The sequence below is a fragment of the Halichoerus grypus genome, chromosome 5, assembly GCF_964656455.1.
Source record: "Halichoerus grypus chromosome 5, mHalGry1.hap1.1, whole genome shotgun sequence".
Taxonomy (NCBI): Eukaryota; Metazoa; Chordata; class Mammalia; order Carnivora; family Phocidae; genus Halichoerus; species Halichoerus grypus.
Genome location: NC_135716.1, coordinates 176,184,757 through 176,209,413, shown reverse-complemented (window position 1 = coordinate 176,209,413; position 24,657 = coordinate 176,184,757). Strand labels below are relative to the sequence as shown.

The 24,657-nt window shown below is 51.0% G+C and overlaps 1 protein-coding gene and 1 long non-coding RNA gene across 3 annotated transcripts in view; one reads left to right on the top strand and one right to left on the bottom strand.

Moving 5' to 3' along the window:
- Positions 1-2,011: 2,011 nt before the first annotated feature.
- The window catches only part of PLEKHM2 (pleckstrin homology and RUN domain containing M2), a 38,600-nt gene continuing 15,954 nt past the window's right edge, over positions 2,012-24,657 (top strand). For both annotated transcript variants that reach the window (XM_078073764.1, XM_036067052.2), the window contains exon 1: positions 2,012-2,296. In XM_078073764.1, coding sequence (XP_077929890.1) covers positions 2,237-2,296 — 60 coding nt within the window. In that variant the 5' untranslated portion in view covers positions 2,012-2,236. The remainder of the gene's footprint in view (positions 2,297-24,657) is intronic.
- On the bottom strand, positions 18,803-23,493 carry LOC144381981 (uncharacterized). The gene is made up of 3 exons (XR_013448371.1): positions 23,381-23,493; positions 22,675-22,791; positions 18,803-18,995 (listed from the first exon to the last, which is right to left on the bottom strand). It is a non-coding gene; the product is annotated as an uncharacterized LOC144381981 (long non-coding RNA).

Sequence of the window (24,657 nt, the reverse complement as noted above, 5' to 3'; positions counted from 1 at the left end):
GAGTCCTCTGTTCTCAGCCTTTTCTCTACCTGCCCAGCGACTGCAGCCTCTTCCCCACCTGTCATTCTGTCCTAGCCCTACTCCACGGAGGCTGTTATTTCTTATTTTCCTGAACTCAGTACTAATAAGAAATGCCCTCAGTTTAGAGACTTTGCTTCTTTTCCTCCACGGTTAGCCCAAGCCCCTACAGGGTCACCTGCTAGAATAGTATGAAGAAATGTAAAGGGATCTCAGGATGCAAATGGCTTCCATCATCTGTACAGGAATTGTTGTGTGAGAATGCATGAGACAAATGTATATAAAGCCCTTAGTTCAGCTCATGGTACATAGTCAGTACTCAACACTTACCACCATCATCATCATCAGTATCGAAAACTCTTGACCCAGATCCTGAAGTGGCAATAGAATGCAGTTTCTCTTTCCTTTTCTTGACACATAATTTTGTCCCCCTATCCAGTCACTTAAAAACAAAACAATGGGTGCCTGGCTGGCTCAGTGCGTGGAGCATGCGACTCTTGATCTTGGGGTTGTAAGTTCGAACCCCACGCTGGGTGTAGAATTACTTGAAAATAAAATCTTAAACAAACAAATAACTACCACCATCTTGGGTCTCTCCTGGGGAAACTGAGGGATGGAGAGGGATCTTTTGGTTGTGTATGGGGTGAGATCCATCTAGGATAAGCTGTAGAATCAGTGTTTCTTAATGGTGCTGAGGTGACCAGGTCTGGGAGGCTGAGGAAGGGGTAGCCTGAGCAGAGAAGAGGGAAAATAGTGAGCTGAAGTTGAGAATTGGGGTATCTTAAGAATAAAAAGGGTACTGATCATTTCACAATATATACAAATATCGAATCATTATGTTGTGCACCTGAAACTAATGTTATATATCTGAATTTCATAAAATGAAGAAAAATGAATACATATTGACTTTTTTTTGTTTTTTTTTTTTTAAGAATAAAAAAGAGGGACTAATGGATGTATCAGGATACATTTATTTGGGGACCAAATGAGCTAAGTGAGCTGGGTAGGAGACTGAAAACTCTTTTAAGTGTAGGTGGCTTTAGGGGAATTTGGAAAGGGGGTGTGTGTGAGGATAAGGGGAATTGTTATGGTGGGTTTCAGGGCCGAGGGAGTTGGGGTCCCCAGGGTAAGTGGACCCCCTGAAGAATTGGATATAGGTAAGAATCAGAGTGGGTGTTGCGATTGAAGGGGGAAGTGCAGAGGGTGTGTTTTGGAGGTGGGGAGGAGCACCAGGGACCTGAAATGGCCTGAAAGTTTCAGACTGGGCCCGGAGGGTAAGGAACTGGGGAGAGGGGCTGGCTTCTCTGGGCTGGTGAGGGCCAGAGCAACCAGTGAGGGCCAGAGGGCTGGGTTCTCTGGGTCGGTCGGGGTGGGGTGCCTGGGTCTCTAGGCTGCCAAAAGCCAGGGGCCCTGGGTCTCTGGGGTGAGGGGAGCCGGTGTCTGTGCATTGGGGGGGGGGGTCTCAGGATCCCGGGCATGGCAAGGGCCTCTGGGCCAAGGAAAGGGAAGGTACAGGTGGGCTCTGTGGGCTGAGGGGATGTCTCTGGCCGGCGGGGGCGGCGGCTTCTCCGGATCCCTGAGATCTGTGGGGGCCTCCGAGGTCCCCGGCCGGAGTGGGTGGAGGGGCTCGGGGTCGCTGAGGAGGCTCGGGAGACCTGGCTCTGTGGGCTGGCCCGGGCAGGGGAAAGGGCCCGAGGTCCGCGGGGATCTGGGGGTCCCTGAGGTCTGCGGGCTGGGGGGGTTTCCGCGGCCCCCGGCCCGAGGGGCTGTGAGCCGACAAGGGCTGGGGCTCGGCGGCGCCGGGTCTGCGGGGGTGTCCGGGGTCCCCGGCCGCAGGGGCTGGGGGCCGACGGGCGCCGGGGGGCCCGGGGACGGGAGCCGGAGGTCCGGCGGGTCTCCGGGCGCGGGCGCCCCAGCCCGACCGCCGGCCTTGGCGCCGCCCCGCCTGACATCAGTTCCTGCCGCCGCCGCCGCCGCTGCCGCCGCCGCCGCCGCCGCCGCGCACAGCCCGCGGCCTCTTCCCCGCCGGCCGCGCTCCGGAGCCGCCGGGCCGCGGCGGAGCGAGGGGCCGGGCGAGGCGAGGGCCGGGCGGCGGGCGCCGGGCCCCGCGGCCGGCACGACGGAGCCCCCGCACGGCCGGCGGCAGCGGTTGGCGGAGGCCCCGGGCCCCCGGCGCGGGAAGCGGCGGCGGCGGGGCGGCGGCGGCGGCGGCAGCGCCATGGAGCCGCGGGAGGTGAAGGACCGGATCCTGGAGAACATCTCGCTGTCGGTGAAGAAGGTGAGCGTGGCCTGCGCCCCGCGGCCGGACCGCCCCCACCCCCCCCGAGCCCATCCGGCGCCCCCTCCTCTCTCCTTCCCCCGCCGCGGGTCGCTCGCCGGGGCCGGGGGGTCCCTGCCGCCCCCGGGGCTCGGGGACACCGCCCTTCGCCTCCGCGACCCCGGGGGCCAGGGGCCGCTGCGGGGGAAGCGGGGCGGCTCACGTGAGCGCCGCGGCCTGCGAGCTGTTTGTAAAGAACAAAGTTGAGGTCAGCATCCCCGGAGCTCCCCCGGGGCCGGCGGGGGCCCTGCGTCACTCCGTGGGGCCGCGACCCGGAGCCCCCTCGGGGCAGGAGCAGCCTCGGCTTCTCCGGGTTCTGGGTGACGCCGCCTCTGGCCCCGGGAAGTTCCCTGCGTGGTCTTGCTCAAGGATGGCAGTGGGAAGAGGCTCTTTTCAGGGCTTTGACTGAGAACCCCAAGTGCCCGGGGACTGCAGTTGGGTGGTGACCCATGGAACTTGGTGGCACACAGACACCCTGCTGTCTGGGGCTCCCTGCAGTAGACATCATTGCCCCAATTCCAGGTAGAAAAAATACTGCCTATTAAGGGTATGTCACTGTATGTGTGAGAAAGTCAGCTTATCTAGAAAAGGGTCCTATTTTCCTAAAACCAAACCAGGATTGACAGTCATTTGAGGAATGCGGTGAATTATATATATATATCCCCCCATTTGAGTTCCTGGCTCATCTGATACAGTCTTAGAAACTGGTAATGATTTAGAGGGGGAGGAAAGGGTCATCAGATTATTTTAATTCAACAAACCAAAATGAAGAGAATTCATTAAGTCAACTATTATATTTAAATAGTCCCCCCCACACACACACACACTTAAATTCCTCAGAAGTAACACAGGCTAATCAGTTTTACCTTTCATTGAGATCGATGTGCCTTAAAAGAAAAGTAGATCCAAAATGATCTTACTGAAATGTTCTTCTAAAAGCACAACTAAAAGTAACTTTGCAGACATGGGACAAAAGTTTTGTTTATTTACTTTTCCTGAGCTTTGCTGATGCAATTGGGGTATAGGTTTTGCTTACTCAAGGAGTTCAGGATAAGCAAATGCTTTGTTAAAAAGCGATAGATCTTTCATAATGGAAGAGAAAGGGAGACTGCTGACACTTCTAATCTAATCTGTACTGATAATGGCTTCAGGTAGGCCAAGCACTTTGTCTCTGGATTTCCAACATATAAATGGGGAAAGTTCTGGTAGATAGTGGGTAGACGTGGACACTGTCATTTGTGTAAGCATGAATCTTTTCAAGACAGAGATTCACTCTGTAAATCAGGCTGCCATTTATGAAAGAGTTGGGTGTGCTTGTCAAGATTCTTGTAATCGTACACGTCGGACAAGCACAGTTTTATTGAGCTGTAATGCATGCCAGAAGATAGAAGTCTCACGCTAGCAACTGGAAACCCATCCCTGGGTGCGTCACAACCAAAGGCATGACTCTAGCGTCACGGTTAAGAACATGGATTCTGGAGCGTGCCTGCATGCCCTGCAAATTAGTAACCCTCTAACCTTAGGTAGGTTCCTTAACCTTTCTATGCCTCATTTTTCTCATCTATAAAAGCAGGGATAAAATTAGGGTTGTGAAAATTGAACAAGAGCATATAAAGAATGTTGAGCAGGGCGCTCCACCCAGTCTTAGTTAAGTTGTCCGGGTCTGTTCGGGCTGCTATAACAAGCTTCCATGGACTGGGTGGCTTATAAACAGCAGGTATTTATTTGTCACAGTTCTGAATGCTGGAAGCCTGAAAATAGGGGGCCAGCCTGGTTGGGTTCTGAAGAGGGCCCTCTTCCTGTTGCAGACTGCTTACTTCCCCTGAGTTCTCACATCGGGGAAACAGAAGGGACCTCTCCGGGAGCTCTTTTATTAGGGCATTAATCCCTAGCGTGAGGACTCCACCCTCGTGACCTCAGCACCTCCCAAAGGCCCCACCTCCTAATATGAACACCCTGGGGTAGGATTTCAGCCTACGAATTTGTGGGGAGGGACACATTCAGTCCATAGCACAAGTGGTAGCTTTTTCTGTGTGTGGGAGAACCAGTTCGTCACTTCTACAAGGTTCTGAAGATGGCTAAGTGCCTCACCACCTAAGGTTGTTATACAACATCATTTGGACTTGTTACCCACTTTCTTTGTATACTGTGTTTCAGGGAACTGTTTTATATTCTTGCATCATGAAGTGCATTTGGTTTTCTGAATCAGAGTATCTGCTCCTAATAGGAACTGGATGAGCTACAGCCGTAGGTGTTGAGGTCTAGCAGGCTTGGGGTCACATTTGTCCTTGAACACCAGTCTCACCTAAATTTGTTATTTAGCGCCTTGAGAGTTGCTTTGCCTTTTCTTCTTTCATTCATCCTGCTGCTAGTAAAATGGTCTTGCCGATCCTTTTAGAAGGTTGTTCCCTGAAGAAAATTAGATGTGTATTTCTGCAAAAAAAGATCCATTGTGTATTACTATATTTGCAAAGGGTATTTTAAAGATGTATTTACTTTTAGAGCAAGAGAGAGAGCATGCAGGGGGAGGGGCAGAAGGAGAGGAGAGAGAATCTCAAGCAGGCCCCACGCCCAGTGAAGAGCCCCATGTGGGGCTTGATCCCACGATTCTGAGAGCATGACCTAAGCCAAAACCAAGAGTCGGACACTTAACCAACTGGAGCCACCCAGGTGCCCTGGCAAAGAGTATTTTAGAGCTTTTTATTGAAATAGAACATACCTACAGAAGATAGAATATACTTACACTCCTAAGGGTATGAGTTCTCACAAAGTGAACATATGCACACATCCAAAACCTAGATTGAGAAACAGAACATAACCATTATCCAAAAGCCTCCCTTGTCCCCCTCCCAGAAACTACACACCCAGGCGTAGCCACTCTCCCAAGGAGTCTTGTTGAGTTCAGCCATTTTCACAGGTTTTGTGATGAGGAGCATGCACTGTGACCCCGGAGAGGTGACAGAGCTGTTAGCCCACCTGGATCCAGGGGAACCTGTGTTTTTGATATGAAGGCAGTGTTCAGGGGGTTAGAGAGAATTGGAGAGTTTAATAGCACAGTTACATGAAAAGCAAGTTCCATAGGTTCTAGAAAGGGAGAGGAGGCAGAAACATCCCAGGGGCAGATAATAAAGCCTGCGGTTGCTGATTTGTTAATAGTTAAAAAGAGCTGTCCAAGTCAAAGACAGTGTTGGCATTTTGAATTGGCATGTGGTTCTACTATATAGTATGTTCTCCAGGGAAGGGAAGACAATGGTTTTCTTTTCTTTCTTTTTTTTAAAAGATTTTATTTATTTATTTATTTGACAGAGAGAGAGAGAGCGCACAAGCAGGGGGAAGGGCAGAGGGCGAGGGAGAAGCAGGCTCCCCACTGAGCAGGGAGCCCGATACGGGGCTCGATCCCAGGACCCTGGGATCATGACTGAGCCAAAGGCAGTCGCTCAACCAACTGAGCCACCCAGGCGCCCCAAGGCAGTGGTTTTCATGAGAGTTCTATTTTGTTTTTGAGGCGCGTGTTTGATGCATACATGTGCAGTATGAGTACGAAGCAGCCTCTGTCCCCCAACAGTTTGTATGATGGTTGGAGGGAGAATTTTAAAAAATCACTAGAGCGGGGCTCTAAAATCACCATGTGGGGCTCCCTGCTTCTCCCTCTCCCTCTCCTCTGTGCTCTCTCTCTCAAATAAATAAAATCTTAAAAAAAAAATCACTAGAGCAAGGAGAAGCCCCCAGAGAAGGAGGGCTTAACTGAGTCTTGACAAATTGGTTTCTACCAAGAAAGAGAAGAAGTAGCCTTTGCAGATAGAAGGAACAGCTGAAACATCCCCGAGGACGTGGGGACATCCCGGCGGTCTTCCGAGGAGACAGACCAGTCTTCAGCGTGCTCAGGGTTCTGCTGGATGTAGCTGGAAAATGCATTGCATGGAGGCTGTAGAACAGAGTGGCTGCAGGTGCAGGTTTCCGGGGGGCACAAACCTGAGTCTGGCCTTGAGTTCTGGTTGTGTCACTGACCTTTCTGACCCTGGCAAATAACTGGGCCTCCAGCAGCCTCCGCCTTCAGAACTTACTGGTAGTGTTGTCATGAGAATGAAATCACAGGACAGAACACACTCCAAGCACTTAGCACAATAATGTAGCTCATGACCAGGCCTGGATGGAACACCAGCTATGGTTACCGCCAGGCCAGGGCCTGTGTGAACTCTGCAGTCAAAGCCTCAGACGCCTCTTCTCAGTTTCTTCAGGCTCAGGGTTTGTCAGACTTTTTCATAAAATGCCAGGTAGTTTTCAGCCCATATGGTCTCTGTTGCAGCTACTCAGTGCTGCCCTTGTAGCTCCAATCCATCCAAGCAGGAGAGCAGCTATGCTCCCATAAACCTTTACTCACAAAAGCGGGCTGCATTTAGCGGGCCGTACTTTGGATCTGTGCCTGCGTGCGTGCATAAGAAGTCCTCATCTGGGTGCCTGGGTGGCTCAGTTGGTTAACCAACTGCCTTTGGCTCGAGTCATGATCCCAGGGTCCTGGGATCGAGCCCCGCGTCGGGCTCCCTGTCCTGGGGGAGCCTGCTTCTCCCTCTCCCACTCCCCCTGCTTGTGTTCCCTCTCTTGCTGTCTCTGTCAAATAAATAAATAAAATCTTAAAAAAAAGGAGGGGGGTAGGCTACAGTCATCAGGGTAGGCTGCAGGTCACCTTCAGAGAAATTGGTGTGACTGGTCCTACAGATAATCAAATCTCTATGGCAACCGTGTTTCTGTGTATTATATCAGGCTTGTGGAATGAGTTTGGACATTGGTAAATCCCACCACATGTCCATGTGTTTCATTTTTCAAAAGTATTTACTGAGCACTCCCCCATATGTCCCTACTGTCCTAGGCCCTAGGAGGGTAGGGGTAGTAGTGAGCAAGGCAGATCAGATCCCTGCCCTCATGGAGTGGATATTTCAGTGAGAGAGACAAGTGATGAATTCGGAGACAAACCAGTACAAAGATGATTTCAGATCATGATTAGTGATATGAAGGCATTATAATGGCAGGCTACTGTAATAGAGAATTGGCTGGGGAGTTTGCTCTACAGAGGAGGTGACCAGGGAAGACTGGCCTAAGGAGGTGATGTTGCATCCAATAAAGGACACTGACTAGGGTAAGAGAATGAAATGGTATTCTAAGAAAATGAGTAGTTGGGGGCGCCTGGGTGGTTCAGTTGGTTAAGTGTCTACCTTCGGCCCGGGTCGTGATCTCGGGGTCCTGGGATCGAGTCCCACATCGGGCTCCCTGCTCAGCAGGGAGTCTGCTTCTCCCTCTCCCCCTGCCTACTGCTCCCCCTGCTTGTGCTCTCTCTCTCTCTCTGTCAAATAAATAATCTTTAAAAAAAAATTAGTAGTTGTTTTTAAAAGCACACAAAGAGCTCAGAAATGTGTAAAATAAAAAGTACGGGGCCTCTGTTCTCTGTCTCCTCAGGTCCAATTCAGCTGTCCTTAAACAAGGTAAATAAGTGGATTTTATTTTATTTATTTGGGAGAGGGAGAGATCATGAGCCGGGGGAGGGGCAGAGGGACAAGCAGACTCCCCGCTGAGTGGGGAGCCCGACAACGCAGGGCTCCATCCCAGGACCCTGGGATCATGACCTGAGCCAAAGGCAGACGCTTAATAGACTGAGCCATCCAGGCGCCCCTGGATTTTGATAAAGTAACCATCCAGGGAATGAATGTTCCTAGGTCAGGACAACTTTCCCTCACCTGGGTCTCCTGCCCAGTACAGACGTGCTGCCCCACCAGATTAGGCCCTGAGTGAGGTTCTGTTTCCAGCCAGGGACCCCGAGCAGGGTCTCCTGGTCGGGGTCTGCTCACTCTAAGACTAAGGAGCTGCCGCTGTGTTGTTCAACCTAGCCTGTGGGTGCGGCTGAAGAGACTGGCAAGGGTGGTGGGCACCCCCGCCTTTTCCCATCCCTCAGATCAGTTAGGTCAGCCAGCTCATTAAAAATTCGCTAGGGCAGCTGATTTCTAGAGAGGTCCTTGTATTTATATATATGTGGGAAGTATATTGACCATTGGGTTTCAATCAGTAGTTTTGTGCTCTCTGACTTCATGGAAAAACTCGAGTTTAAAAGTCTTAAGAGTGGGGCCCCTGGGTAGCTCAGTCGTTAAGCGTCTGCCTTCTCCTCAGGTCATGATCCCAGGGTCCTGGGATCGAGCCCCGCATCGGGCTCCCTGCTCCGCGGGAAGCCTGCTTCTCCCTCTCCCACTCCCCCTGCTTGTGTTCCCTCTCTCTCTGTGCCTCTGTCAAATAAATAAATTAAATAAATAAAGAATTAAAAAAAAAAAGAAAAATCAGGTTGGAACGTGGAAAGAAAGGAGTGGTGTTTGGAGCGTGAACGTTGTGGGAAGAAGGTTGGCACTTGGAGGTACCGTGGGGCTCTCGGGTGGGCCGATCTCCCCACGTGAGTCTCTGGTGCTCACCTCGGGCATCGGGATGCACTACCCTGGCAAGAGTATGATGCCGCTGAAGCTGGCGGTGCCCTTAGGTCCAAGGAACGCAGTGGGGCTCTTCTCCCGGTGGCCTGGCTGAGAAACCATGAAGCAGGTGTCTGAGCTTGGGACCTGCAGTGCAGGGCGGGCAACCACATCTGGGCGCATGGCTCTCCTCCAGGGGAGTCTGAACGAGGCGGCAGGGCTGGTTGGTGCGGGTGAACTTTCCTTTCCAGCCCTGTCCTTATGGCTGCTCGCTTAAGGTGGGAACATCCTAGAACCTCCCTTTGAGGCAGGAGAATAAGGAGAGTTTCTGGGAGAGTCCCTTTGGCTGGAGCTGGAAGTTCAGGTCGTTGGTCTGTTGGTTATTGTGACCATCCAGGGTCCCGAGAGCACTTCCTCCATCTTGCTCGCAAAGCAGCTGATCCTGCCACACAACCATTCTCCCCCTGGTTTATGTATTTGTAACTTATCGTTTCCCCCTTTTCTTGAATGCTTTAGAAGCATTATAGAAACATAAGGAAAGGAGCACCTGGCTGGCTCAGTTGGTTAAGCGTCCAACTCTTGATTTCGGCTCTAGGCATGATCTCAGGGTCGTGAAATCGAGCCCAGCATCAGGCTGTGCGCTAGGTGTGGAATCTGCTTGAGATTCTCTCTCTCCTTCTGCCCCTCCCCAACACTCATGCGTGCACGCTCTCTCTCTCTCTCTCTCAAAAAAACACAAAAAAACCCCAAAAAACATAAGGAAGTATTAGGGGCACCTGGCTGGCTCAGTCACAGGAGATGCAACTCTTGATCTTAGCGTCATGAGCTCGAGCCCCATGTTGGGTGTAGAGATTACTTAGATAAAGAAGGGAGGGAGGGAGGGAGGGAGGGAGGAAGGAAGGAAGGAAGTGTTAGTGTCCTAGAATCGCCTCTCCTCCCTGGATAACTGTGCTTAAGAGCTGGAATTAACAGATTCTAAGAAACCCAGTAATGTATGAGAACAAGGAAGGAACTAGTGTAACCTTGAAATCCACAAAAATCTCCAAAGTTAATTTTAGTAAGTAGCCAACCTCTGTTCACACTTTCTGCCTAGGTTCTTCATTTTGGGTGTTACAGACTACCGAGGCATGAAAAGGCCAAGTGCACAAGCCGTAGCAGGGTAATAATACCAGAGGAGTCCCTGCATTGAGTTTCTTCAGCACCTGCTGGTTACACACGTTTCCTGAGTCAGGCTCACAACACACTTGCAGGATAGGCCATGAGCCCGATCTAATACCTGAGTGAAATGAGGTTTGGAGAAGGAACTTGCCCCGGATTCTGATGCTCATTAGGGGCAGAGCTGGATTTGAACCACGTCTCTGGCTGCTGCTCTTTCCATTTCTCTGGGTCTTTTCCATCCGCATGATGTCTGTCAGGAAACTGTAACAGATAATTCATCCTCTCGGGTCAGTCTTGTGGGCCAGGCCTCCTTAAAACCACGTGTTCATTGGACAGATATCTGCTGAGTGACGGTGATGTGCTGGACGCTCTTCCAGTCACTAGGAACCAGCAGTGAACAGAACCCCCCGAGCCCCTACCCGCTGCGGCTGGTACTCCAGGAGAGAAGACAGTCAACACATCACGATGGATTAGGTGTCCACCCAGCTGTCCCCCGTGTCCGCTGATGGCCCGTATGAGTGTTTCATCCATGCAGTTGTTGTCATGCTTCCTGACCCTGTAGTTACATTGTTAGCCTCTGTCTGGCTGTATTGCACAGACCATGGGGTGGAAGCAGGGGTCCCCCCAGTGTCCTCAAAACCTAATATTCTGATTTAGACAGTGACCTGATGACATTTTCCATGGCAACAAAATGGCTACTGGGTGAGGGGCGCATTCGTGAGGTCACGTTGCAGATACAGCTGAGGAGAGGGGAAGTGAAAGCTGAATGCAGAACCAGTGAGGCTCCCAGGCCCTGAAAGACTGACTGAAAGAGGCTTCGAAAAACTCCCTTCTTCCTGCCAGCACCACACACACCACTGAACGCGGAGCACTGAGAAAGCAGGGCCTGCCTCACCTCCATCCTGGGGGTAAAAGTGTGGCCTAGAGTCGTGGTGCTGCCTGTTCTTTCAGGCCGTTGGTTGGCTTCTAGGGCTCTGGTGTTTGCCCAGCCACCTCCTAGCAGAGACTCCTGCCGTTTTCGTCCCCACTTTGAAAGGAGTCCTCAGTCCCCCCATGAGAGGTCAAGCCCTGTGCCGCGTTCAGAGGCAGGACAATCGCAGGACCTTGGGGCTGGGACACTCCTCCTCCAGGAAAGAGGCACTTAACTGCTCTTGGAAACCATATTCCATCAAATTACCCAAAAGATCTGTGCCCAACTAGGCCTGTCCCCTTCTGCTATCACTGTTCCAACACCCCAAAGAAAGCACACACGCAAAAAAATGAAATCCATGGATAATTCAAGTACCTGCTTTTTTTAGCCTTTTCTCCCCCCCCCCCCCCCCCCATCTTTCCACAGAGCTGCCAAAACAGCAGAGAGCTTGCCAGCTCTCCAGCAGAGGGGCTGATGAGTAGCGATTTGGGCGGTGGGAACGAAAGCCGTTATAATTGGGTGTATTTAGTAGCAAATAAATGGTTAAGAAGCATTGATTTCACTCACGTTGCTTAAGAAGCAATGGAGGCTCGTGGTAAACAAACAGCACCCCCTGCATGGTGACTCTGCATACGGGGCCAGTCAGCCCTAGGATGCCACCCAGCCTGGGCACGAGCCTTTCCCGGGCAGGGGAACTGACAGATGGACAGTGTTTTTCGTGCCTACCAAGAAACCAGGCTGATCATTTCTGAGCTGCAGGATCTCTGGTTCTTATGTAGCAGTGATCTCTGGTTCTGTAATCTACAGTAACTGATTGTCCTCGGGAATGCCGTACTTCTCAGGCTAAGGTGGGGTGGGATCTCGGGTTAGGGATTTTATAAAATTAGGAGAGTTAAGTCATGGGGCGCCTGGGTGGCTCAGTTGGTTAAGCATCCAAGACTCTTGATCTCAGCTCAGGTCTTGATCTCAGGGTCGTGAGTTCAAGCCCCACGTTGGGCTCCACACTGGGTGTGGAGCCTACTTAAAAAATAAGAAGAAAATAAAATAAGGGCACCTGGGTGGCTCCAGTTGGTTGGGCCTTCGGCTCAGGTCATGATCCTGGAGTCCTGGGATCGAGTCCCGCATCGGGCTCCCTGCTCAGCGGGGGGTCTGCTTCTCCCTCTGACCCTCCTCCCTCTCATGCTCTCTGTCTCTCATTCTCTCTCTCTCAAATAAATAAATAAAATCTTAAAAAAATAAAATAAAATTAGGAAAGTAAGTCAGAAACACTGCAGGTGCGTGGGGTTGCTGGAGTGGCAGACACCCAGCGGGCCAAAGCCTCTCTCAACACGCTCATGTTGTCTAGGAAGGAGGCAACTAGGACGCTCCTGACATTGTCCCCAAACTCCAGGTCCCCTTCTGCAGAGCCCTGGAAATGGCCCAAGGCCCTCCTCAGTAAGACATGGGGATGAGCACTTCCCAGATGGTTACGGCAGGTACCCCGGCCTGTTGCTTTACCCTCAGGGGGGGATGGAGCAGAAGGGGCTCCAGGAACAGCCCTTCCATGGTGTCTGAGCACACCGGGCCAAGACGGCGCAGTAAGGCACAAGGACAACCGCACAAAGACAGGAGGGGCAGGGAGTGTCTTCACCTCCCTGGGCCCCAGTCTTCCTGCCAGCAAAGTAAGGATCAGATCATTTTTCTGATCTTCAGCACATTCAGTAGTCAGACTTTCTTTCTTTTTTTTCTTATTTTCATTTTAATTCTAATTTTTTTTTTTTTTTTAAAGATTGTATTTATTTATTTGACAGAGAGAGACACAGCGAGAGAGGGAACACAAGCAGGGGGAGTGGGAGAGAGAGAAGCAGGCTTCCCACGGAGCAGGGAGCCCGATGTGGGGCTCGATCCCAGGACCCTGGGATCATGACCTGAGCCGAAGGCAGACGCTTAACGACTGAGCCACCCAGGCGCCCCTTAATTCTAATTTTTTAATTTTAATTTTTTAAAAAAGATTTTATTTATTGACAGAGAGAGAGCGCAAGCAGGGGGAGTGGCAGGCAGAGGGAGAAGCAGGCTCCCCGCTGAGCAGAGGCCCGACAGGGGACTCCATCCCAGGACCCTGGGATCATGACCTGATCCAAAGGCGGATACTAAACTGACTGAGCCATCCAGACGTCCCCTTTTCCTTTTTTTTAGTCAAACTTGCATTCACTGGGCGCCTGGGTGGCTCAGTTGGTTGAGCGACTGCCTTCGGCTCAGGTCATGATCCTGAAATCCCGGGATCGAGTCCCGCATCGGGCTCCCTGCTCATCAGGGAGTCTGCTTCTCCCTCTGACCCTCCTCCCTCTCATGCTGCCTTCCTTCTCTCTCTCTCAAATAAATAAATAAAATCTTTAAAAAAAAAAAAAAACTTGCATTCACTGATCGCCTCACTCTGACTCCCACCAACAATGGGGGAGACCCCAGAAAACTCCGCTTTGTAACTAGGTGATTTCTAGGGTTCCTTCTGCTCTTAGATTCTGAAATTCTTCCACCTGGCCAGTCCCAGGCTTATCTTCTTTTTTTTTTTTTTCTTTAAAGATTTTATTTATTTATCTGACAGAGAGAGACACAGTGAGAGAGGGAACACAAGCAGGGGGAGTGGGAGAGGGAGAAGCAGGCTTCCCGCTGAGCAAGGAGCCCTATATGGGGCTCGATTCCAGGACCCTGGGATCATGACCCAAGCCGAAGGCAGACGCTTAACGACTGAGCCACCCAGGCTTATCTTCAGTTCCAGTGGAGCTTCTCTGCAGAGATGATGTTGGCCCGGGCCTTCTAGTCCTTGGATCAGACATTATTATTCTTTTTTTTTTTAAAGATTTTTTATTTATTTATTTGAGAGAGAGAATGAGATAGAGAGAGAGAGCACGAGCAGGGGGAGGGTCAGAGGGAGAAGCAGACTCCCTGCTGAGCAGGGAGCCCGATGCGGGACTTGATCCCGGGACTCCAGGATCATGACCTGAGCCGAAGGCAGTCGCTTAACCAACTGAGCCACCCAGGCGCCCCCAGACATTATTATTCTTAAGAAGTTTTGCTAAGACTTAAAAGACTCCAGCTGGCCTACCTTGTTTGTGTGTTTGTTTACTTGTTTATTTTGCAGGGGATGGATGATGAGCTCTGGCCTCAAATCCACGAGTCTGTGCCGGAAGCCAATATACAATGCTAGTGCAAGATCCGGGTGGGGGCCTGTTTTGGTGGGCTCCCTGAGGGGATCTGGGTAGTTCTAACCACACTGACTCTTCTCCAGTGGTCTCTGCTATGGATGAGCCATCATGGACTCCCCCTCCCAGGGGAGTTCAGGCATCAAGGTTTAGGGACATCCCAACCCCAAAGGTAGGTGATAAATGGTAGCACATGGCTTGACCTCTGCCTCTCCTCTGAGTTTCTGCCTTGGGACGAAGAGCGAATATCCGTGAGGCCAGTTCGACCCCGTAGGACTCACACTGTGAATAGAATTCCAAAGGCCAGGCAGGCAGGGCCCCCTCTTCCCCCCTCCTCCCTCCCCCCCCCCCCCCCCCCCCCCCCGCAAGGCTCGTCCCTCACCCAGAGCGCACCGGCAGCAAGGGCAGTGGGGAGAGGCAGCTTAGGGAACTGGTAGCCCTGCGGGGGCCCTGCCGCTCAGGGTGGCTCTGAGTTTGAGTTGAGCTCTTGCATCCGGGGCCATCGTGGATTTCATGTCTAAAAGGGGTGATTTGAGGGCAGGTGGCAGTCCACCCTTCGTTCCGTGGGGTTTCCCTGCCTTTGGATTTCCACCTCCCGGACCTGGAGTGCGAGGCTGTTCTAAAAATTCTGTGGTCTAAATATACCTGGTCTGCAGGGAGCCGGTAGGGGGACAGCCGGTAGGGGGAGAGCCGGTAGGCGGAGAGCCGGTAGGGGGAGAGCCCGTAGGGGGAGAGCTGCTCGCTCCCACTTGCTAGGTCTGCGCGCTCTGTGCGCCAAGCAGGGAGGGAGCCCCCAACGGGCAGGCAGTTCGCCGCCCCGTGGCTGGCCCGCCCTGCGGACCCCCTTGCCGTTGTTGGAGCAGGTATTTTCATCCTGCTCTGTAAAGACAGGGGTGGGGACCCTCCCGCTGCCCCGCCCAGTACAGCGTGTGAGCAGGTAGCAGTTAAGAGTCCAGACCTCCCGTCTGTTTGCTGGGCAGCATCACGGCGCCCTTGGGGTTGACTGACCAGGGAGAAAGAAGGAAGGGCCCCTGTGACGGTCTTTATTTTCCTCTGGCCATTTACAATCTTTCATAGCCACCTTTGAGTTAACCTCTTAGGGACCAGTTCTGGAAGGATTTCTCGGTACCAACCACAGAACTAGAAGTTGTCTCTTGGTTATGGATCTGTAAGGGAGAGAGAAGACAAAGAGGGCTGGCTGCAGCTCGGAGTGGAGAGTGGGACTAACCCTAATTAAAATGTCCTGAGTCAGGCCTTTCTTGGCTTGCTGGAGTGTGCCACCCACATTTCCCAGCAGCCACGGGGTCTGGCGCGGCCTCGTGATGGCCAGTCTTCCCAGGGTGCTGGGCCTGCCTGCCGTCCTCCTGGCTTTGAGAGGGTGGGTGGGCTGAGCCCAGCACTCCCCGGCGCTGGTGCCTGAGTGCACCCCAAGAATCAGGAGCGGGGAAAGGCGAGTAGCTTAGCCAACCCGGGGTGTGGTCTGGGAACATGCCTGACTTAAAGGACTTTAGGGAGACCGTGGCTTTAAAAAAATTACTTTAAATCTTAATCCCTCTCTTCATTCTCAGCTGACCTTGCTTATTTTTATTTATTTATTTATATTTTTTTAATATCTTTTTTTTTTTAAGATTTCATTTACTTATTTATTTGACAGAGAGAGAGAGAGCACAAGCAGGCAGAGAGGCAGGCAGAGGGAGAGGGAGAAGCAGGTTCCTCCACTGAGCAGGGAGCCTGACGTGGGGCTCGATCCCAGGACTCCGGGACCATGACCCAAGCTGAAGGCAGAAGCCTGACCAACTGAGCCACCCAGGCGCCCCTTTATTTATTTTTTTTAATTTAAATTTTAGTTAGTTAACATACAGTGCGATACTGGTTTCAGGAGAATTCAGTGATTCATCACTTACATGCACCCCGCAGTGCTCATCACAACAAGTGCCCTCCTTAATGCCCTTCAGCCGTCTAGCTCCTCCCCCACCCACCTCCCTCCAGCAACCCTCAGTTTGTTCTCTATTTTTAAGGACCTTGCTTATTTTAAAATTTCCTTCTGATGGGAATAGTTCATCCTGCCGCCTTCTAGCATACCTGCCCACCTGCATCTGGGCACCCATCCCTGCCACCCTCCCCTGGGGCAGTGGGTGCCATCCTGTCTTTCCTGTTCAAGGACTCGACTCCTTCCCTCTACTCCCATTTTCTTGCCACTCTTGACAGAACTGGTCAAAGGAGTTTTCTATATTAATGTCTCCTCTCCTCCCTCCTTCCTCACCTCCCTCCCTCCCTCCTTTCTCGTCCTCTTCCCCCCTCTCTTTCCTCCAGCTAATAGTAGGCGGTCAGGTGAACTGAAGTCCCATGCACAGCTCTTATATCAGGGACTGTTTTGTGTCACCTGTAGCCCTCTGTTATTTTTGAAGCAGATCCCAGACATCCATACATTTTTCAGTAAACATTGCTCAAAGGTGAGGATTCTTTTCTCACATAACCTAATACCACTATTACACCTTAACATTTTTTTTTAATTTATTGATTTGAGAGAGAGAGAGAGCATGCACGTGCAAGCAGTGGAAGGAGCAGAGGGGGAGGGAGGGGGAAAGAGCCCCAAGCAGAATCTGCCCTGAGTGTGGGGCTCGATGTCACGACCCGGAGATCATGACCCTCGCTGAAACCAAGAGTCAGATGCTCATCCTGCTGAGCCACTCAGGCACCCCACTCACATTGCCTTTATCGGGGTTCCCAGCACCTCCCTTTTCGTGGGAATATGACCCCGATGAAGGGATCATTCCTGGGGCGCCTGGCTGGATCAGTTGGAGGAGCATGTGCTCTTGATCTCAGGGTTGTGAGTTTGAGCCCCACGTTGGGTGTGCAGATTAGTTAAGAATTAAAAAGAGAAGAAGGGATCATTCCCTCCCTTTGGACACCTTCTTCACTTGGCTTGTGGAGCACACACAGTCCAGATTTCCTTCCTGCCTATCTCGCTGTACCATCTCAGTCTAAAGCAGCGATCCTCAGCCCAGGCCGGGCATTGGAATTACCTGGAGAGCGTTTTTAAAAATGCTGGTCCCTGGGCTCCACTTCCAGAGTTTCTGCTTTAATTGATCTCAGAAGGCACCTGGGCATGATTATTTTCCTCCTATCCCAGGTGGTTCTGTTGTGCAGACTGGGCGAGGACCCCCGGTCTCACATTGGCGTGCCCTGGCTCAGTACTCAGGTGCTGTGCTTCCTGTATTCCCAGGGTTGACCTCGTCCGATTGCACAGCTTTAAATACCTCTCCCTGAGCTCCAGACCCATTTATAGAGCCGTCTCCTTGACATCTCCACTTAGATGTCTGGCAGGTGTTTTGAACTTACTGTGTCCAGAGCAGAATTCCACCTGACCTGGAAATGGCACCCCCCTGCAGTTGTTCAGATGGAGAAGCTTAGAATCATCCTGGCACCCTCCTTGCTCGCATACCCCACATTCTAATCCATGAATAAATCCCTGGGGCACCACCTTCACATGAGATCTTGCACCTGACCCTTTCCCACTTCTACCACTACAGCCAGCTCCAAGCCTCACTATCCATCCGCACTGGTGATGGCCTCCCAACCAGTCTCCTGCGCCTACCGTGGCTCCCCACGGTCTGTGTACACACGACACAGAAGCTGTAGGAGCCTCGTAGCATATATACTGAACTATGGCGGTTCCCTGTTATCAACCTCCCGATAATTTCCCACCGAACTGGTAATGAAATGTGAAGTATGGCCTGCATGACACACACGATGTGGCCCTTGGCTGCCCTCCGACCTCATCTCATACCACTCGCATCATCGCTTCCTGAGCTCCAGTCACACCGGTCTCCTTACTGTTCCCCTGCCTCAGGACCTTTGTACCTACTGCCCCTCTGATGAGAGTAACTCTTCCCCCAGGCACCTCAACAGTCATTTCCTCCGTGAGATCTTCTCAGACCCCACATTTATAACAGATTACCTGTACCCTGTGTTTTCTTTTTTTTATAACATTTTTACTCCTGAACATGGTATTATGTATATGCACATAGTTATCTCCATCCGCCACCAGGGTGTAAGTTTCACAAGGGCAAGAACTTCTGTATAAGATTAGTATCTGATATACATATAGTAGTTGCTCAGTAGATATTTGTTGAAATATATGAATCTTTAAGGCTTGAGCCTCCCCTCTGGCCACTGCTGAACTGAGCTTTGGGCAAGAGACACCTCTCAACCCAACCTGTCACAGGTGTGCACTCCTTGCCACCTCTACTCAAGGCTCTAGACCAAAGCTCAGCAAACTTTTTTGGTAAAGGGCCAGATAACATTTTAGGTTCCATGGGCCGTATAGTCTCTCTTGTGTCTACTCGGTGCTGCCGTCATAGTGCAAAAGCAGCCGTAAGTAAGTGTTCCAGGCCGGCTCGTTGGAAGAGTATGTGACTCTTGATCTCTCGGGGATATGAGTTCAAGCCCTACGGTGGGTGTAGAGATTACTTTAAAAAAAAAAAAAAGCGGCTGTAGATAATACAGAAATACATGACATGCCTGTGTTCTAATAAAACTTTATTTACAAAAATAGGAGGCAGACCCACTGGCCATAATTTGCTGGCCCCTGCTCTGACATTTTCCACCTTTCCCCCAAATCTACATAGACAGAAAGGAAATACTCAGAACTATTTGGGAATCTGATCAGCAGGATGAATTTCTCCCCAGAAGTGGGAAAAATCTCCTCCTGGAGCAACTGCGGCTTGTGTTAAGCAGACAGTATACCTCCTCACCGCTGGGAAGGTGCCAGTGTGGGGGGCAAAGGGATGGCGAGAGTCAGAGGCAAGCTTTCTTCTCAAACAGAAGTTGCCTTGGCATTTCTCCTTGGCCCATCTTCCAAGAAGAAGAGCTGCTGCGCAAGATGCTGAGCTCATTTCCACCCCGTGGTGAAAAAGGTTAGTTCTGTGGCTTGAAAAAGAGACCGCACTTCTCTTTCTTGGATTCTCCTGCAGCAATTAGATCAGAGCATGACATTATATACACATTATTCATTCAGGGGTCTTGAGCCCAGATGGAAAGACCTGGACTGAGAGTCTGGCCCTGCCACTTACTAGTTCTGTGACCTACTTTATGCAATTGCTGTGGTGATTACCCAGTGTTGGTAAACTGTGTCATCGTCCCTTTGATAAAACCGGTGTAAATATTATCTGAACCCTCACATCAGCCTATAGGGAGGATACCATCATGAAGCCCATTTCACAGATGGGGACGCTGAGTTTAGAGAGGTGAGATCACTTGCCCAGTGTCACACGGTGAGTGAGCAGCAGAGCCCATGTTCAAATCCAAGTTGTCTGACCCCGGAATCCATACTCTTCTCCACTCTGCGCTTCCTGGTACCTGGAATAAGCGGTCACTTAATGATGGCGCCCAACACAGCTGGTGTGAGCTCCAACAACAGGTGTCACACGTAACTGAAGAGTCACGGTCTGGTAACTGTGCTCCCAGGCTGACTTATGTTCAGTATCCTCATTCCCCACATTCTGTTGCCCCAGAGCCCTTGTTTGTGCGATGTTTGCTTCCCTTCCGCTCCCCAGTTCTTTCAGAGCCTGCTGATCTTACTGGTGCGGTGAGTGGCTACCAGCTGTGGCCTCTCCACGGTGAAGGGAAGAATAATCCTGCTGTTCACCTTTATGTCCGCACTTGGCTGACCCAGCTCCCCACGTATGAGCTCAAGCTGTGGACACAACTCCTGAAATTCTTCCGGCACTGGTTCATAGACATTCCCTTTCTTCCTCCTCCTCCTCTGAGGAACCACGCTGGCCTGCAGCACTGATTCGAGAACACCTAGTCCCCTGAGATCATGGCAAATCTTTATCCACCTGCTATAAGAAGGTGTTTAAAGAGTAGGCTTTGGAATCCCCGCTAGCGAACCCTTGAACAGAATGGTAGTTCTCGAGAGCAGAGCACTTCGTTATATCTTATTTGCACCTACTGTTAGGTTTAGCCAAGTGCTGTGTTATTGGTTTGACTAAGAATATGGGTTTGGGGCTCCTGGGTGGCTCAGCCAGTTGAGCATCGGACTCTTGATTTTGGCTCGGGTCATGATCTTGGGGTCATGGGATCGAGTCCTGTGTCAGGCTCCACGTTCAGTGGGGTGTCTGCTTGTGATTCTTTCTCCCTCTGCCCATCCCCCCATTCACGGTCTCTCTCTCTCTCTCTCTCTCTCTCTCTCAATTAAATAAATCTTTTTTTTTTTTAAGATTTTTATTTATTTATTTGAGAGAGAGCAGGGGCCAGGCAGGGGGCAGAGGGAGAGGGAGAAACAGGCTCCCTGCTCAGCGGGGCTCAATCCCAGGACCCTGGGATCATGACCTGAGCTGAAGGCAGACGCTTAGCCAATTGAGTTACATAGGTGCCCCTAAATAAACAAATCTTTAAAAAAATAAAAAATATGGGTTCATTATTCTTAATAAGCTTGGCTAATATTTATTGAGTGCTTGACGCTTACCAGGATGTATGGTAAGCCTTTTGCATGCTTTATATCATTCCATCCCCCAAACTAGCACCATCCAATAGAATTTCCACAAGGAGGGAAATGTTCTATATCTGCACGGTCCAGTTCAGTAGCCACTCACCACGTGGGGCTATGGAACATCTGAAATGTGGCTAGTGCCACCGAAGAACTGAATTGTTAACTGTGTCTAATTTTAGTTAATTTAAATGTCCCTAGTCCCATGAAGCTAGCCTGTGGCTGCTGTACTGGACAGCTCAGCTCTCTCCCATTTTACAGATGAGCAAAAATGAGAGTTTAGCCGGTTGAGCAGTTTGCCAAAGGTACTCGGCTCCATCGTAGCACAGCTGAGCTTTGGACCCCCGCTTCCTGCCCCCAGCCCCCATTCTTTGCCACCGTGTCACACGCCTTTTCTGTTGTACTTTCTGCAGGAGTGGATTCGTGGTTGTCACACTGTTCCTGAAATCATAGTATACGTGTATGCATGCAGCCCACCTTGCAGTCAATGTGCGAGACCTACCTAAAGAAAGCTGTGAAACTTGCCAAATGATAGAAAAGAAGACCTGCATAAATGGGGGAAAATTCCACGTCCCTGGATGGGAAGACTTACAAAGATTCGGGTTCTCCCCGCCAAATCATCCCTAGACTCAGTATAATTCTACTCCAAATTTGATTCTAAAAGATTATGCCAGAATAGTCAAAACAATTTCGAAAAAGAATAGTTGGGGGATGGGGTGGATTTGTTCTGCCCATATCAAAATGATGAATAAGAAAATAATTAAAAATCAGAGACTGGGAATGCCTGGGTGGCTCAGTCGGCTAAGTGACTGCCTTCAGCTCAGGTCATGATCCCAGGGTCCTGGGATCAAGCCCCGCATCGGGCTCCCTGCTCAGTGGGGAGCCTGCTTCTCCTTGTGCCTGCCGCTCCCCCTGCTCATGCTCTTTCTCTCTCTCTGACAAATAAATAAATAAAATCTTTTTAAAAATTATAAAAATCAGGGGCGCCTGGGTGGCTCAGTCATTAAGCGTCTGCCTTCGGCTCAGGTCATGATCCCAGGGTCCTGGGATCAAGCCCTGCATCGGGCTCCCTGCTCCTGGGGAAGCCTGCTTCTCCCTCTCCCACTCCCCCTGCTGTGTTCCCTCTCTCGCTGTGTCTCTCTCTGTCAAATAAATAAATAAAATCTTAAAAAAATAATAAAAATCAGAGACTGGCCCAGGAATAGGCAATGGGCTGATTAAAATAATCTAGACAGGTGGCATATGAAATCATAAATCAGTATGGGACCGTTAATAAATGTGGGAATGAGTTCTCCATCCAGAAAGTAATAAGGCTCAATCCTTACCTCATGCCACATATAAAGTAAAGGTCTAAATGCAAAAAAAGAAACCAAAAAAGTCCGAAAGCTATAAAGGGATAGAAGTACTTTTGTAATATATGACTGGGGAAAACAGGAAATGGTGAAGGGCAAGTTTGACAGATTTGACTACCTAAAACATCAAGTTTCTCAATAGGATAAAAAAGACCATGAAGAAAACTTAAAGGTCAGTTGACATGGGGCAAGAATAATAATTCAAAGCAACACACAGGATTAAATCCTCCACCAACAAAGAGCTATGACAGACTATCCGGAAAAAGGTGAGCAGACAGAAGATCGAGCAGACTGAACAGGTCGTTCACAGGAAAAGATATAGCAATGGTAGGAATGGCTAATAAGAATGTTCAGCTGGGGGGCACCTGGGTGGCTCAGTCATTAAGCGTCTGCCTTCGGCTCAGGTCATGATCCCGGGGTCCTAGGATCGAGCCCCGCATCAGGCTCCCTGCTCGGCAGGGAGTCTGCTTCTCCCTCTCCCACTCCCCCTGTTTGTGTTCCCTCCCTCGCTGTGTCTCTCTCTGTCAAATAAATAAATAACATCTTTAAAAAAAAAAAGTTCAGCTGGGGGTGCCTGGGTGGCTCAGTCAGAGGAGCATGCGACTCTTGATCTCAGGGTTGTAAGTTCCCAGCCCCACGTTAGGCGTAGAGAGTACTTAAAATAAAATCTTTAAAAAAAAAACCCAAACAATTAGGTACTGTTTTTCCCCAGTTGGACTGCCAAGAATTAGACTAATTATGTCCAGGGTTAGCCGGCCCCGTGGGAGTGCGAATCAAGGTCTGCGGGTCGTTGTAAGCACTCACCGCGCAGAAATACCCACACAGGGGTCCACGGGTGTTCGCTGCGGTGTCGTGTGGCATCAAAGGAGTAGAGACCGCGGCCATTAGCTGACGATGTCCTATTTCAGCGTGCACTGTGGCCTGAGAAAATGCAGTCGCTCGGTATGTGATGGTACAGAAATAGACGCTTCGTACATTGTTAAGAAAAAGCACATTTGGGAACAATGAGTATAGCATGACCCGGTTTCACATTTAAAAAAAATTTTTTTAAGTCTGCGTATGCAGGAAGCGTATTGGGAGGACACACACACACACACACACACACACACGAGCTGTTGACAGTGGGGAACAGGGGGCCAAGAGGCCTTTATACTTTATACACACTTCAATCTTGCTTGAGTTTTTATGGTGAGCAAATGTTGTTTTCGGATTAATTGTTGCAAAGGTCTCTTTTTTTTCTTTTTTTTTGAAGATTTTATTTATTTATTTGACAGAGAGAGAGACAGCTAGAGAGGGAACACAAGCAGGGGGAGTGGGAGAGGGAGAAGCAGGCTTCCCGCGGAGCAGGGAGCCCGATGCGGGGCTCCATCCCAGGATCCTGGGATCATGACCTGAACCGAAGGCAGACGCTTAACGACTGAGCCACCCAGGCGCCCCGCAAAGGTCTCTTGACCCGAGAAAGGAGTCTGAGTCCCAGCTCTGGCTCCCCTTCACTTAAGCTGACACTCACCGTGAAGAACTTAACTTCTACTGGTTTTAGCCCCCGTCTCTGTTTAAATAAAACAAACACAATCTTAAAGCTTTTCCATGTCTCTCCGGTGTTGTGGTAGGTGTGGCCACTTTTATAATCAAGAAAATGGGTGAACGTCCATTTTGCTTTCTCAACGAGGGAGTTTGCCAGATCTCGAAAGGTCCTGCCAGCTCTGTCATCTAAGACTCTCTGATCATAGAAGAAGAAAAGGCCGGACACCCGTGTGGTGGTTCTCAGTACTGAAGCGAGCAAGACAGCCTCCAGCCATCGCTGGGAGGGAGTTGGGTGGTTGGCATAGGCCCGCTTTCTTTCGGTTCTGGGAACCTTCCTCCCGGGCCTGATTTGCCCGCCTCTCAGGAGGGAGGGCAACCCAGCAGGACTGGGGTCTGTCCCCGGCCAGCAGGGCTGCTGGGCTTACCCTGGGCCACAGGGAAGAGAGGCTATTTTTGTTGTGGGCACTGAATGGTTGGCCTCTCGCCAGGAGCGCGTGCTCGTTGGTGTGGTTGATGTAGCTTTGCTGCTGCCATCTCAACCACTGCCCCCAGAAAACACTTGAGAACGCATCTGTCCCCTGCCAAGCTTAAACCTGAGATGAGCGTTCTTCTTGTCTGTCTGTCCCCCGTCTGGCCATTAGAAGGGCAACAGCGGCCCGGAGTATGGCTAAACGAGGTTCGAAAGTCTTGTCTCCTAGGGCTTTACTTGAAAAGGGCCCTGCTTTCTAAGCTTTAACCAGAGAGAGCTGCCCTCACCTTCTTCAGCCCGTGCTCAGTGCTGCAGTTCATCTCGCCTGCTGCCCCCTTCCTTTTATCTGTCCAGCCTGCTGGAAACAAGCATCCTTCTTGGTGTAGGGCTGGACATGAGCCTGGCATGGACCCCGGCCCATGCCCAACCTTGTCCGTTTCCTCGGGCAAATCCAGGGCCCCACGTCGGCCTCTGGAGCCAGCGCCCCAGTCCATCAGCCCTTAGTTTGTGCAGGGGAGCTGCTCCAAGCAGGGTATGTTGTACAACTCCGGAGCGGGGGGCATTTATACAGATAATACCTCATGTAGTGCCCCTGGGGGGGGTGTGGCTCCGCAGCCCTGGCTCAAAGCCCAGTAGCACCTGGGACCTACACACGGACGGTGGGTCCCTCCCAGCATGAAACTGTCGCTGTGCAGAGCGCACACTGGGTGCCTCTCGGGGCCTGGGCTCTGAGGATGCAGCTTTGCCCTCTGGAGCCTGCAGGGTAAGCAGCGGGTGGTCACCACGGATTTATC